The sequence below is a fragment of the Notechis scutatus genome, chromosome 2 (genome assembly GCF_049901735.1).
Source record: "Notechis scutatus isolate UNSWTSFEM ecotype Mainland chromosome 2, rNotScu1.2, whole genome shotgun sequence".
NCBI classification, from domain to species: domain Eukaryota; kingdom Metazoa; phylum Chordata; class Lepidosauria; order Squamata; family Elapidae; genus Notechis; species Notechis scutatus.
Window position 1 is genome coordinate 211,603,181 of NC_142010.1, and position 16,385 is coordinate 211,619,565.

The following is a 16,385-nucleotide window of genomic DNA, read 5'->3' on the forward strand; positions in this document are numbered from 1 at the left end:
TGAAGAAGGAAGTGGACCAACTATGACAGATCAAAGTTCTCTCATCTGGACATGATAGAAAGTGTCGATCGTGCTTGAAATAACCTGCAATAGCCTAAACAGATGACATGGAAGAAATATGGTCAGAGCCCCACTGGGGTGGCGAGTGCAGGAGGAAACATTGTCAAAAAAAAAGAAAGAAAAAAAAGAAATGATTTAGACAATAAGTATTTAATTCACTTCCATTTATTGCAGTGATCCTTCTTCAGTACAGTATAGTAGCTGCAATATTCCGTGTTGTTAAAACATTAGAAAAGTCATAACTGTAGATAACAGTTACAATACATTATCAAAATATGACATAACATTTTTGGACTGTGGATAGTACCAACCAAAGCTCAAGCTTTAAATTAAGACCGTAGTTCATTTTTAAATAAACAAAATAGCATATAAAATAATTGTGTAAAAAGGAAAGACAAACATGATGAAAATAATAAATAATTTCTTCAACTATTTTCTAAACACTTCCAAATTTCACAAAATAAATTTATAAAAATGATATTGCTGAGTGTCAATGGAAAACCATTTCAAGTTACTGATTGAAACTTAAAAAGCGTCCAAAAAAAAATTAAATTTATAGTAAATAGAAACTGGAATGGCTAAATTTGCTAACAAGTTAATAGCATATATTACCCGGAGAAGTTTAATGATGTTATAATCAGGATTTGGCATTTTGCATTCTAATATTGGAAATTCTCACTGGACAAAGAACTTTTAAGTCACAGACTACATTTGGTACCCAGCAATAGATCCAAATGTTAAAATAATTATTTCAGCCACCACACACAGACAGAAATGCAATTCCTTTCTTTTGCACATCACAAATGGCTGCCCTGAATGGGCCAAACTGCTACATGTCCAAGTGCATTTCTTCCAGATGGTGACACTGTTTTCTATCCTATTCTAAGTCTGCACTTAACAAAACAAGGGAAAGGACATTCAGCCTCACTGAGTAATTTTACATCTCTCATCACAGCAACAATCAACCAGTCTGGTAGTAATCAACACTCTATTTGCAATGTGATTTTTTAAAAAAGTAACAATAAACTACTTTATTATAAATTTCCAATTTCCTTTGAAAAATATATCCTGTCAATGAATTACTCTATGTGGCAGCCAACGTATATTGCACTTCTGGAAAAAAACAATCAGCATTAGAGTAATAGGTTACTGAAGATAATTACAATATGCAAGAATCCTGTTGTCCCATTAACCAGATCTTCCAAAACAATTATTTGTTCACAGATTTTGATTTCACTTAGCAAGAAAGTTGTGTTTTATATGCTATGTGTTCCCTTACAAATGCTGAAATTATAGATCTTTGATCTAATATGGCGCTCTGTATTAAAGCCAAAAGTTTAAACATATTTTTAGGCAACTTACAGGTATCAGGTCTAAGCATTGTTACTAATTATTGGATAAAGCCTCAAAAGATTCTTCAGGAAGCAGTTCATAGAATAAAAAAATATAAAGCAATTGAAATATATACCCATCTACAAACAGAGGGCACACAAATGGGCAGTTCTGGAATACACCATCTTCTTATCAAATTAAAAAGCTCAAGAGAACCAAACCTGAGTGTTTAGCAAGAGTTTTAGCAGATTTTAAATAAACTGCCCTTGGACGCCCTGGACAAAACATGGTCCCACAGAAGTACTCTTTATCCAAATGGTCCCCCCCCCAAAAGGGCGCACACCATATCAACCCCGACACTGATGGCATCCTGTGACAAAAGCACCCTTTGACAATGGAGCTGCACAATAAAATCTAGCCAGTTAATCTTCCGTCATAGGAACCCAAGGAAAACATAGGACGGGATGGAATTGGAGAACATCAGTAGTTTCCAATTAAGTACATCTTTCAGTAGTAAAAATTGAACATTACAAAGTCCTCAATGCTAACTGCCCGAATCTGACTTTATTATCATAGCCAAGTCATCCCACTTACCTCTTAGGTCTAACCATTCTCTTAAGCAGACACATACACAGACCACAGACATACAACTCTCCTGTTCCAAACAATAAGAAACATACAACAGTCCAAACTAATACCTTCATGGAAGACCAGAATGCAGCATCTTTATTATTGTAAGATGGAAGAGTCTAGAAACTAGAGGAAGTCTGATCTAAAGTTTTAACCAATGGCAGACTGACTTTATAAATTTACAAAACGATATGTGGATGAAATTTGGTTAACTTCAGAAGGCACCTCAAGGCTAAAAGGTTTTTATAAATCTATAACCCTTTCATTGATCAAAAATAAACACTTTTATTGCTGCCCTTCAAGTAGCAAAGAAAAACCTGTTTATTTATTCTTTACTAAGGAATCCTCCCCCATTTAGCAAGATTAAACTACAGAAGAATTAGAAAAAAATGGAACTTCCACAACTTTAGGAGTATAGTGACTTTCCATATGTGCTTTTGAGTCAGGGGAACAGTGAGAAAGTTATCACTTTCTGCCTCTGTATGAGGTTAATATTTTAATCGAACGTCCCAGTCCCTTTCCTCTCGGCACTGAAGTACCATTTCTTCCCTGTTGCATCTTGCACAAGAGAGTTTATGAATAGAAAGTAAGAACACTTTGATGATTTCCACGGACAAGGAGAATGGGTGGCAGGTCTTTTGAAAGAGCTTCTATCCAGGCCATGTACAATGCACTCGATACTGCACTTTTTCGGGCAACTGGTAAACTCCTGTTAAAAAACAGAGGGGAAAATTTTTTTATTCACAGATGGACAGGATTAGAATTGCATTATGTAATCTATTTTAAACTGATCTGTCATCCAAAATATTTTTTGAAATGAAACAGTTTTACTCAATGTTGTTCATTGAGTAGTATTGACAAACAATTCCGCTGAAAGCCATTTTTATATTTTTATTTGATCTACTATTTCTGCTAATCACCCCCAAGTACTTTAGTAGCAAGACCTATATTCAAGCAGAATTCACCGAATTAAATGATTAATTTACCAAAAACCACCATATTATATTCTTTCCGTTATCATTCAATTCTTTTCCAATTAAGCTTACCAAGGTTATTTTAATTATTTATTGTTTACTAGCAATATTTATAGATCTCCTCAAACCCCCAAAATTCTGTTCTTTTGTAAAAAAAAAAAAAAAGAAAGCAAAAACAAAGGCAACAGGGCCAGTATAAAAATTAAGGTTCCTACAGGAAATCTGTTCCATAGAAACTTCATGAGAAGGAGGTGGAGGGAAGACTCACAGCAGGCATCTCTAAGATAGACAGATTCAAGCTAGGAAAATTTCTGATCACTTATCCTGTTGCAACAGTAGCTTTAAAGGAAATGAATTGGTCCCAGGAGCCTTCTGACAAACCAGTGCAACAACCATATAATTGGCATTATTCTACAAGGATGACGTCATCTTACCAAGGAGCTAGTTATCATGTTTGCACTAGATACAGCCCGAATCATCTCAGAAGTAGTCCACTCAAAGAAATGCTCAAGGTCAGATTGGAACTGGTGCAGGTGGGGTGTGCAAGTGGCTGGTGAGAGATGAGTGCAATGGGACTTGGGGAGGGTATGTGAATGGCCAGCAAAATGTACCATCACTATGGACTGAGGGAGCAGGTCACTGGTGAGGCATGGCAAGGGTGAGAGATGGTGCACAAGGGTGCAAGAATCCCCAGAGCCACAGCACTAGAAGCCCCAAAGTCATGATGCCTCCCCGCATGTCCGGGATGGTTAGCTGGGGGAGTGGCCGTAAGTGTGAGTTGGCTCAAATGATCAAGTATTACGATGATCCTAAGTTCAAGAATCAGTCACAATCCTTTTTTTTTTTTTCAACACTGTTGCAACTTCGATTACTCACTGAATGAACGGACATTAAACAAATGTGTATAATACTTTTGAGTGATTTATTATTTCAAATATTTACCAGAAAGGATGCCAAGAATTACAGAAATGAGTACTTACATAACAATTAGATTAGCTGTGCTTGAATGTTCTTTCAGTAATTCATTTAATCTAATTTGACGGTGACTCTGTAAGAAAAATGAAAGCATTGCTGATCTCTGAAAGGCAAGTAACTTTAAAAATTAAAAATTAATTTGAACTACTGATGTAAGTTTCAAAAATTTGTACATGTGGGAAAAAATGCTAGATACCTTGGTTTTATATAGCTCAATTTCGTTATCTGTGATTCTCCAAGGCTCATCTTCTTTCATTTTGTCTGCAACATCTTGCTCTTTATCATCTTCATGAAGTCTGAATGGTTCAATCATTTCTTCAAAGGCTGCAATGCTGAAAGTTATTTGATCAGAGTTGGAATATATTAATTCTCGGTTTTAACCACAATATCTGCGTGCGACTAGCATGTCACATATTGCATAATGCCATTAAAGCTGCAGGCCTAATAACTGGGATTGAACAGCTACTATATCCCTGCACAGAGGTGTCCTAGTTCCTAGCAAAAAAACAAATTCCAATAGAAGAGAATAAATGTAGTTTGGGCTTAAGCGATGGAATCCTTAGTCCTCTCTGAGCTTGGATGTTTTGTTAGCTCAACTAGATAATCTCTTCAGTGCAGCTCCTGGGGAAATAATCAAGTTCTGAGAGCACTAAGGACTCCACCAATTTGTTTTGCAATTTATCACTATTTAAAGACACTAGGTCTTCCCAGGTAGCATTGGGGCTGATCATTATACATTGTAAAGTTGGAATTTTCATTAACTGAAACTTTAATCCTGCCTTTCTACATCTGGACAAGATTCACTGGTTAAGACTTTAAAGGGCAGGGGCTTATTATTGCAGATAGTCCATGTTTACCAACTGCCCATTCAGCGTGTGATTGGACTTATGAGAGTGCTGAAAAAATAAATTTACAATAATGGCAATTGCAGCATCCACATGGTCACATAATCATAATTCAGGCACTTTGCAACCTGAATTGCAATGGTTGCAGCATTCTACAGCCAGATAACAGATAATCAGAATTGGAAGGGACCTTGTAGGTCATCTAGTCCAACCCCCCGCCCAAGTGGGAGACCCTACACCATTTCTGACAAATGGCAGTCCAATCTTTTCTTGAAAGTCTCAAGTGATGGCGCTCCCACAACTTCCAAAGGCAAGCTGTTCCATTGGTTGGTTGTTCTCACTGTCAGAAAGTTTCTCCTTATCTACACGTTAAATCTCTCCTTGTTCAGTTTCCATCCATTACTCCTTGTCTGGCCTACAGGAGCTTTAGAAAATAACTTGACCCCTTCCTCCATGTGGCAGCCCCTCAAATATTGGAAGACTGCTATTGTGTCTCCCCTGGTCCTTTTCTTTACTAGACTAGCCAAGCCCAGGGGCATGTGGTTATCAATTGCAACCTTCAGAATCAGCTTCCAGCATGTAAGCGCTGGGCTGTAATTTGTAATCATGTGACATTAACAACCCATTGTGATTTGGTTAATATTAATACTGCAATGCAACTGATTGTAAATTTGGCATGGTCATGTGATTTTCCAGTTAATGACTGTCACTAGAATTTTCCAGTTCCAGTTCCAGCTCTTAACTATCTTTAATCTTCCACATTACCATCTGTTTTCAGATTGTGGTTTAAGAAAATGACATTAAGGGTTATTTGGTAATTAAGAAATCATACTAAGACATTCTTTTCATTATTGAGATACTGAAGTTAAAACTATAATTAAAATAAATTATCATACGGAAATTCTAAATAGTAGCATGACATTCATATGGTACTTAATGATTCTCTGTTTTAATAGCAATTCAGTCCATTTTCTGTAAAAGCTATTTCTTACCCAATATCTATGCTTCTTACTAATTATTCTAAACTATTTTTAAAAATGAAACTTCATTGTATAATCATTTTACATTAGAATCTAAATATTAATGTAATATCTCATTTAAATTACACAGAAATTGATATTCAAAATTAGTATGCAACTTACTTTTCTTTCTTTGGTTTTGTATTGATATCACCAAGGACCATGATATCTGAAAAGTCTATCCGAAATTTGCTAAGCAATGTTGCCATACTGAAAGTTAAAGAAGAAGATCATAACTAACAGTGGAAATTTATAATACTGCATTCAATTCTGAATTCCATAATTTAAGGATATTGATAAGCTGGAATGTTCCAGAGGACAGCAGCCACAATAAAAAAAATGCATGAGAAAGGCTAAGAGGCATTGGGTATGGCTAGCCTGAAAAGCAGGCGATGGGGAACTCTAATGGTTCCTTAGAATCTCTGAAAGGCTATATCATGTAGGAAACAGAGCTGAACAATAAGATTGTTTCAGAAGACAGAAGCAGCAATGGCTTTAAACGACAAAGTGCAGGTAGCCATCAAGAAGAAAATCTCGATGGTAGAACATTCAACAATGAAATGTATAGTGCCTTGAAAGTTGTGGGTCCTCTTTCAGAGGAGGCATTTGAATAGAAACTGGATGGGTCTCTGTTAGGTATATTGTTAATATAGGCAGTCCTCAACTTATGACAGTAATTGAGCTCATAATTATGGTTGTGCTGGTTGTTAAGTGGGTTTATCATGTAATTCTCACCGAACTGTACAACCTTTTTTGTGGTTAAATTAAATGCAGAGTTTCTAAAGCAAACGTCAGGATCATTAAGCGAACATGGTCGTTCAGCAAATCCACTGTTCATGAGCATTATTTTTTTTTGGTAAACTGGAACTACCTACCAGTTTCTGGCAAAACCTGTCATTAATCACAGTCACATGACCCTAGGACACTGTAAACAGCCATAAATGCAACATGGTTTCCAAGAGCCCAATATGTGATCATGTGACTGGGGGAGCCATCAGAACTTTGAATCTGGGTTTAAGTTGCTCTGGAGAGATCCACTGTAATTTCGAGCAGTTGCTAAGCAACCAATCATGTATCAAGGACTACCTGTAGTGTATTTCTGCATTGTGCAGACATTAGACTAAATTATTTTTTCCAATTTTACATTCTATGAAATGTGTAGGGTAAAATATTTTGCATGACATTTTTTTAGTATGTTCTAAATCTAACGATTAAGTAAAAATTGATACATTTAATTCTTCATTCCACTTTTAATTTCATAAGCAATTCCTTATGAAGTGCTTAGAAGATGATCAACAAAATATAGGAGTCATTATATAAAAACTTTTCCCTCATTATGGCGTTAGCATTATTCTAAAGCAATTTATGAATGTTGATATAAACAATATAATAAATATATCAATGCACTGTTTGGGTTTGATTAATTGATTTGGTTAAAATAGAAACAATAATCTTAGCCACTTTGTTAATTCATTAAACTCACGCTCTTCTGTCATGGTCAATTCTGTTTATTTTTCCACCAATGAATACCCTGATCTTGCAGTCTTTCCATTTTTTCTTGGTTGTCAGAAGATATGGAATCAAAAGCGTTAAGCCTAAAGGGGAAAAAAAAAAAGCCCTAATCTTAGTTTGGAGCCAGTTCTGGAAAAGAAATACCAAACAACATTTCTAATTTTCTTGTAATGTTTTTTTTTTTTTTTTTTTTTTAGCATCTTACCCCCGTCATCAAAGAGCCACCAAACATCAATGTAATTTTTGCCTTGCTTTTTCTGAAATTGGGAACTTGCGTCAAGCAGCTTTTGATCGGCCAAGTTCAGAGGAACAGACGGGCCCTTAGGATCTGTAAAATTGAGAAGTGACATTTGGAAGAAAATGAAGTCCAAAATATCCGATCAGCCATCTCCATTCAAATGCAGAAGCTGGTTTACAAGGAACAGAAAAAAAATAAGAGATAAAGAAGGTATGTTCTAAAATATCTGGCCCTAATATCACACTTGAATTTTTTTTAGTGTCATCACATTGCATGCCTTTGAAGCTCCCAACATGCAGTGGAGGTGACTGCTGAGAGGAGTGGGAGGTCAACCCCTCTTAAATGAATGGTCAACCACTTTTTACTCCACTACCTAGATCTGTTGTTGGCAGCTTTAATTTGTGTGGACTTCACAGAATTCCCCAAGCAACCAGTTAAAAGCCCAGTTTAAAGCTACAAAATGTTGGGCATCACTGATCTAGATATCTGTCATGCCTTGAAATAATCACTTTTATCAGCTATTTGGAACAAGGAAGCACATACACTGTAATTTTACCCTTACATTTTTAGCACAGCAATAAAAAATGATTTAGGTAAACAAGTTATTGAAATTTAAAAAATGCTAACACAATGTCCTAGCCAAAACACCCGCCCAAGTTCCCAAGCAGTCTGAATTATTAACCTACTTGTGATAAGCAATATACAAAATAAGATATGAAAGAAATAATATAAATGGACGCTGACAGAAAGGGAAAATGGATTAAACAAAAAAAGATGGAAAATGGCCTGCCTTTTTTCAAAAGTGGCTGTGTTGGAGTCTTGATATCTTCTTCTTCTTCTGGACAAGTTTTAAAAGTAAACAAAAAATGAAAAAAGGTTATTTGCAATATTAATGTTAATGGGCCACTGTTTATTATTCAATGGTAAAAATTGAATATGAATTAATACATGCCATCATGAATGTTATTAATTAGCATATTCACATATTTTCTTTATATCACTACACTATTTAAAAAAAGAAACAGCTGAAATAAATGTCCACTATATCCCTCTCTCTTTGCACTAGACATACAAACACACATATCCATACAAACATACATATACACAAAAATATTTTTATCCAGAGAGAAAATATTGATAGAATTTAAAATTCTACATTAGTTTAAGATGGAAAGAGCATAAGTAAAATCCATGATCAGTCTCACATTTAACTCAAGACAAGCTGTACCACTGGGTAAAACAGACTAAATCTACACAAGTGGCTACAAGCACAGAGCCAGTATATTTATCTATTAAGTTTAATCCACATCAACAAGCTTGCCATAATCATATCAGCAACCCCCTTTGATACAGTATTCACCATGTACAGAAAGCTTTATTTATTTATTTAATTTGTCATAAAATAATCTTCACTGTACCAATTAAACTGAACACGGCTGGTTCTGAAACTCTCGCCAGCTTCAATCTTTGTAATATGAAACAAAATGTAGTAAGAAGGAAAAGACTTAACATATTCCCTTCACCAGATATATGGCCAATAAAAGATCTGCCCAATTATTCCATTATATAACAAGGAGTACCACAGCATTATGACATTGTGCTCAGTTACTATCTGGAGTCAAATCTCCATTGTAGAGTTGGTATAATAATAATTATGTGTATGTATGCCTGTGTGCACATGTATACCTATGTTAAAAGAACTACACATGCTATCTTGAGTTCCTAGGGAGAAAAAAAGTATATAGGTACTAAATACATAGTTACCTTTATGAATCAGTCCTTTTTCACTAACAGGCTTAGAAGTTACCATATCAGTCTTCTTGCTGTAGTCCACATTTACTATGATGTCTTTGGTTACTGGTGATTTCTCTTGAGATGACAATAATTCTTCTGTGAACATTAAAATATATATGACTCAATATTTATGCAAGGATGGATTGCTATCTGAAACCCTGATTTTTCCTGGAGGAATCTCAGCTTTTGCACATAGGGATTCTGTGAAGGTATTCCACTAGAATCGCTATAATTTAAAATTTTCAATGTTCATATTCAGAATGCACATTAATGGTAGCATTAATGGTAGCATTTGCCAAAAGCCGTGATGGTGCAGCAGTTAGAATGCAGTATTCTAAGTCAAGGTCGACTCAGCCTTCCATCCATCTGAGGTAAGTAAAATGAGAATGTGGATTGTTGGAGGCAATATGCTGACTCTGTAAAGCACTTAGAGAGGGCTGTAAAGCACTGTGAAGCGGTATATAAGTCTAAGTGCTATTGCTATTTGCACAAGAGAATGAAGATTGGTTGTGTGAATGTGCTGTAACTGAAGAGCTACAATCACAGGAACATAGTCTATCATCATTCTTCATGGTTTCTATATATTAAATACATAGTTATTTAGTAAGCTTATCACTGGCAATGATCCCAGCTAGAAAAGAATAGATATAAAAGAATTTTTTCCAAAGGTTTCAGAAACATCCATTTATGAGCGTATAAAGCATATAAAGGCCTTTTCATTATAATGTCACAGCATTAGATAAAGTGTCCCCAATTCTTCACCTCATCAACTTCTTTGTCAAAATTCAGGTTGTTCATTGATCCCAAATCACTTATTATATGAAAATAATATAATAAACATTACTTGGAGTAATAGTACTTTAAATATTGGATAATGTCATTGACCCTAGGAGGTCAATACTGATCACTTTGCAGAGAACTGTATTTGGGGTTTCAGTAATGGTTTCCCATGACCAAAGACAACCTATATTGTATTAGTCCTTATAGAGATATTATTTACAGCCTGTTGGAAGGGGACTCACTTGCACAGCCCATTGACAAATATCAGTCCCCAGGACTGGGAATTGGGAACCCCTGGTCTACAGAAGTCCAAGGGTGGATAAGGCAATTAACTAGGTAGAACTTGTAAACTACCTTAGATAAAATGGAACGTGAGTCTTCTGAACAGACAAAGAAAGGATAGCCAGCATTAAAGCTCTGCTTATAACTCTGGGACAACTGTCCATGCTTCTGGTAGTTGCCACAAGAGTATCATAATAATCAATCTGAAATATAGGGTAGTTCTCATTTAACAACAGCCTCATTTAAGTGAAGGTTTACATACTGTTTCTAGGAAATTTTCTAAATCTACTGGAAACATCTGCTGAAAAAGAACCAGGTTAACAGACTAAAGAAAATGCTGGTCCAAATGATGCAATTAGCCTTACTCTGTATCAGAAGACTATCTCTAGCTAGAAAGCACACTGAGTTCTTTAGAAATAACAAATGGGTTGAGAATCACAGCTGCCTTAGCTGTGACAGAGTGACTAAGATACCAAGGGATCTAAGAACATATTGAAAATGTTTGTAACAACACAGAAAGAAAAACATATTCAAAGTACGGCCCATTGCAGTTGTGCAGATCAATGTCTCTGATCTATTATGGCCTACTTTGTGGTAGACTTTGGCCTTTAATTGCTGAGACAATTAAGTTGATGGCTGGGATTCTCAAAAAACAGAAAATATCCAAACAAGTTAGGTGAAACATCAATTCATATGAAGGAGCTTGGTTCAACTGATAGAAATTCTTATCAAAACTAGAGAGGTACACTATCATTAGAAATGTATTCTGAAGTATCGAAAATCTGAACCAAAGATTGGAATAACTGCTAGTTTTGACTAGATTAAGCCAATTAATCTTGTAATCAATGTTTATATATGGCTACTTATATACAGTATATAAGTAACTTATATCCACATTGGATATAGATAGCAAACCCCATCTCCCCACCTCACTCCCTGCTTTCCTACCTACCCCATCCTCTACTCTCATATTGCTATCTTCTCATTATTTTTTCATTGTTCTATTGTTTCATTAGTTCCTACTGTTATATTTACACTTTTCAGTTCTGTTTTTATTGTTGTAAGATGCCTAGAGTAGGCTCACTGTGATATAGGCAGAAGATAAATTTAACAAGCAAACAAACAAACTTGTACTTTAGGAAGTCTAGTGAAGGAAAGATGAAGAACTCCATAGGGGAAATAACATATTCATAAAAGCAGCAGTGGTGCATATTTTGAGGCCACAACACATACATTGCTATGTTCCAAGTGCTATTGCTCTCAATTCTAAAACAGGAAAAGGGAGCACCACTGATGCATATCTTGATGCTAAACATTTCAATAATATTGTGTAAACAAAGCTGATGAAATATTTGATCACTGAGATGCAATAATCTCCATGCTGGACCTGGGGCTACTGTGACAGAGACATTTTATTTTCAACCTAAGAGATAATGGGGGAGGGGGGTGTTTAGCAGTAATTTCATGATCTTAATTCTTAAAGCCAAGTTTATCAAGTTTATTGTGTGATTGTGTGATTATGGAAATGTCTTTTAAAAATGTTTCTTATCCTTATCATTTTTAGAAGGAAAAAAAAAAAGCAAAACTCCCAAGAAGCCACCAAGAAGAGTTTGTAATATGTTTTAGAATGAAATAGAACTGAACTTAACTCAACTGCCCATAGTGGGAAGAGAACAGGATTATGTACAGTGCTACTAACAGAATATTCTAGGGTTTGTTTTTCCCCTCAGGTTTTCAAGAGTCTGATGAAGACATTATAATAATATCTAGGAAGCCTATTACGTACAGAGAACATCAGATGAGTGGTTGCTGTTGTTGTAAAGGAAGGATATTATTCTAATACTATGAAAATCCCAAATCATAATAAGAATTACCTTGTCCCTGAAGATGAGATATGTCCAAACCTTCCCTCAGACGAATGACGACCACTCCATACTGAAAGTCGAAAGCATCACTGAAATGAAGTGAAGTGGGAAAACCAGTGAGCAGTCAAAATTAGCTAAATTAGTACAATTAATCTGAAAGGACAAGCAAGTTTGATCAATGAAACCATATAGGAAATGTCTCCAAGGATCCTCCTATAAAACAAAAAACTTACCTAAAATATTGATCTTTGTAGCTTCAGCTTTTTGTTCAAATGCTCGCCACTGGCAAAATCATTATGGGTAGTCTTTGACTTAGAACAATTGATATCACACAAAAAAGCAAAAACCATAATCATACATACAGCATCACTTCCCCAGGAACAATTTATCCTTCCACATTATCTTCAAAGCCAATGTCCATTTCACATCTCAAAACAATATCAGGGATATGACCACTCTCACCTCCATGGGCACATTATTTCAAAGGTAGGGAACTGCCATAGAGAAGGCTTGCCTTCAGAAATCCTGAATTACTGCCCACAATATCAGAATATACTAGCAGAAAAAGGCTGTTTATAATTATTCTGAAAACTCTGATAAATTGATAAGCATAGATATTTGGTTACAAGAACAATATCTTAATTACTACTACTTACTGGAATAAGTTGATGTAGATGTCAACATCATTCATATCAGCTGACTGCCAATCCTTCTTAAATCCAAGAACAAGAGTATTTGGTCTCATTCTTCCTAAACCTGCAGCCTTGGAAAAAGTATATACAACAACAAAAGTATATATATATATATTTTCATAGATTTTCACGGGTACAGGTATGTAGGTCTAGGTGTGTTCGGGTCTTTTCCCGTGTAAGATTAAGAGTATCTTGGCGACGTTTCAGCGAGAGCCCACTCGCCATCCTCAGGCTGGTGCTTTCGGCTTCGTGCCAGTGCAAGCAGTGTGTGATCGGAGCTGCCGTCTCTCTATAAATACTGGTGGTGGGGGCTGGTGTGCTGGGCTGGTTGGCTGCACTGCTGCCAATGGGAATCTGTTGGGAGTCTGTTGATGGAGTTGATGTTGGTATAATGGGCTGTGTGATGGCCTTGTGAGTTTTGTTGTGGAGATATCCTGGATCTTGTGCTGTAATCTCCTGGATCGTTGGTTTTGTAGTGATTTTTTTTCCATTAGCCTCTAACACATTTCCATGTGTTTTAACAGCTTGGGTAATGGGTTGTGTGATGGGCTTGCAAGTTCTTTTGTTGTGGTATCCTGGGTCCTGCGTTGTAATCTCCTGGGTCGTTTGTGTTTTGATCTCTTTTCCATTAGCCTCCTGTGTAGTAACGGCTTGGGTAATGGGTTGTGTGATGACCTTGTGAGATTTATTGCTGTGGTATCCTTGGTCTTGTGCTGTGATATCCTGGGTCATTTGCTGTGTTCTTGTGGTATAATTTTCTGAGTTTTCTGATGTGATGTCCTGAGCGGGTGGCTGTGATGTAGCATTCTGGGATTTAGTCTGGCTTCGAGTTTGGGGTCTGTGTCTGTGTTCTTGGCGTGTGTCAGCTTGTTTGGTTTTGGGGTCGGGGGGTGCGACAGCTGGCGAAGCAGCCGTGGTCTGTTTTCTAGATGGTGGTTGTCCTTCGTTTATAGGATGGGCTTGGGCCTGGGTCTGATGAGGGGGATTGGCGGTGGTGTCCCGTGTTGTTTTGGGTCTGGTGTTGGTTTTCGTGGCTGGGACTTGTTTGTTGGTGAGGGCTAGCTTCCAGATGTCTGGTAGGCGGGAGGTATCGTCCCGTCTATTCATGTTATGGGGGTGTTTATCTCGATGGCTTCCCTGATTATTCTCTTGGTGGAGTGTTCAGTTTCTTAGGATCAACTCCATAGCCAAGACCCTCATCTCCAGAACTAAACGCCTAGCTGACAAAGACCACCTGAGAACAGAACTACACACCCTCACTAACATATTAATTTCCAACGGATTCCAAAGAAACACTATCACCAATCTAATCCGAAAAGAGGTACCCCCCAAAAACCAAGACACAGAATAAGACAACGGCATCGCACTCCTCCCCTACATCAAAGGCACCACAGACAAAATCAGCAAAATTCTCCACAAACACAATATCAGGACAGCCTTCGGCACTGACCAAAAAAAATCCAACATCCTAAGAAACCCCAAATACAAGATCCAGCGAGAAGACCAAGGAGTTTATGAAATACCATGCAACAATTGCCCAGCCACATATATTGGACAAACCAACAGGAGAATAAATGCACGCATCGCAGAACACAAAAACGCAGTCAGAAGAGAAGAAAATACTTCCTCCCTCTTCCAGCACCTTAAAGCCACAGGACATGAAATTAATTTCGAAGGAACCAAATTAATATACAACAGTGAACACTCCAGCAAGAGAATAATCAGGGAAGCCATCGAGATAGAGAAACACCCCCATAACATGAATAGACGGGATGATACCTCCCGCCTACCAGACATCTGGAAGCTAGCCCTCACCAACAAATGAGTCCCAGCCACGAAAACCAACACCAGACCCGAAACAACACGGGACACCACCGCCAATCCCCCTCATCAGACCCAGGCACAAGCCCATCCTATAAACGAAGGACAAACTCAGGAAATTACACCACAAGAACTCAAGAAGTTGCAACACAGCAAATGACCCAGGATATCACAGCACAAGACCAAGGATACCACAGCAATAAATCTCACAAGGTTCATCACACAACCCATTACCCAAGCCGTTACTACACAGGAGGCTAATGGAAAAGAGATCAAAACACAAACAACCCAACCAATCAAGAGGCAGCAGCGCAGCCAACCAGCCCAGCACACTAGCCCCCCCACCCCACCCCAGTATTTATAGAGAGACGGCAGCTCCAATCACACACTGCTTGCACTGGCACAAAGCCGAAAGGACCAGCCTGAGGATGGTGAGTGGGACCTCGCCGAAGCGTCGTCAAGATACACTTAATCTTACACAGGAAAAGACCCGAACACACCTAGACCTAGATAGATAGATAGATAGATAGATAGATAGATACCGTGTTTCTCATATAATAAGGCCGGGTCTTATTTTTTTTGAGCCCCCAAAATGGCTAGGCCGTCTTTTGGGGGTGACTTAATTTCCCCCCCTTGCATCTTCGGGTGGGCAGCGATGGCTTGGATGTTGACCTTGGCGTTGGTGGGGCACTTCGTGATTGGGGTCAACGCAGGCAGCACCATATCCGGGTGTGCAACAAAAGTACTTCCTAATGGCAAGCCCCCACCATTCCCCTCATTTCGCATGTTTTAATATAGGCCTTAATTTGGGGGAGGGGCTTAATTTCATTTCATGCCTGTAAAACATGCTGGGACTTCCTATTGGGGGAGGCCATATTGTTGGAGAAACAGGGTAGATAGGTAGATAGATAGATAGATAGATAGATAGATAGATAGATAGATAGATAGATAGATAGATAGATAGGAATGGTATGCCTATCTTTAAATTTTGCTTTATTCAGATTAAATAAAAACACTGAAATTTTTCTACCCTATTTAGTCCTATGTTTTACTGGGAATCATTTGACAACTGGCTGAAATTTAGAAGCCCTCTAAATGCTTCAAGATGAGGACTGAAATAAAAACTAATCTTGCAAGCAAATTTAAGCCCAAACGTGTGCCTTTCTATGTCATAGCACTGACTAGTTAGCATCTGGGTAACCATATTCTCTGCTAGAACCGAAGGACCAATCTCATTTTGGAGCAATTTCTTGCTAACTATTGATTTGAGCACTTTTGTTGCTTTTTACTGACGATCTACACTATAGCATGATATTAATGTTGGTATGTACTATCTGTGGTCCTAGACAACATATATCTCCTCAAAGCCTAGGTTAATGTCTCAAAACTCTTCCTACATTTTTAAAAGAACATTAGCATAAAATTATTAATACATAAGTAATTTTTTTTTTACTTATATAAAATGAATCATTGCATTTAATCAATATTTTTATCCACATTCTCATACTTTTTGAGCTTACTACATCATTCAAAGTGGTTGTGGGAAGGATGAGAACAGTAGCATTT

General features: G+C 37.3%; 1 protein-coding gene across 5 annotated transcripts in view; it reads right to left on the reverse strand.

Annotated features, from left to right (window-relative positions):
• Nucleotides 1-209: 209 nt before the first annotated feature.
• SLC12A2 (solute carrier family 12 member 2) overlaps nt 210-16,385 on the reverse strand; it is a 66,930-nt gene continuing 50,754 nt past the window's right edge. For 2 of the 5 annotated variants that reach the window (XM_026673922.2, XM_087957993.1), the window contains exons 19-28: nt 12,963-13,069; nt 12,316-12,395; nt 9,350-9,475; nt 8,376-8,423; nt 7,553-7,675; nt 7,319-7,430; nt 5,959-6,045; nt 4,168-4,303; nt 3,977-4,044; nt 210-2,731 (exon numbers count right to left, since the gene is read on the reverse strand). In XM_026673922.2, coding sequence (XP_026529707.2) covers nt 2,596-2,731; nt 3,977-4,044; nt 4,168-4,303; nt 5,959-6,045; nt 7,319-7,430; nt 7,553-7,675; nt 8,376-8,423; nt 9,350-9,475; nt 12,316-12,395; nt 12,963-13,069 — 1,023 coding nt within the window. In that variant the 3' untranslated portion in view covers nt 210-2,595. Of the gene's footprint in view, nt 2,732-3,976; nt 4,045-4,167; nt 4,304-5,958; nt 6,046-7,318; nt 7,431-7,552; nt 7,755-8,375; nt 8,424-9,349; nt 9,476-12,315; nt 12,396-12,962; nt 13,070-16,385 lie in introns of all 5 variants that reach the window. The other 3 variants (XR_015748104.1, XR_015748103.1, XM_026673940.2) reach the window with 3 other exon arrangements.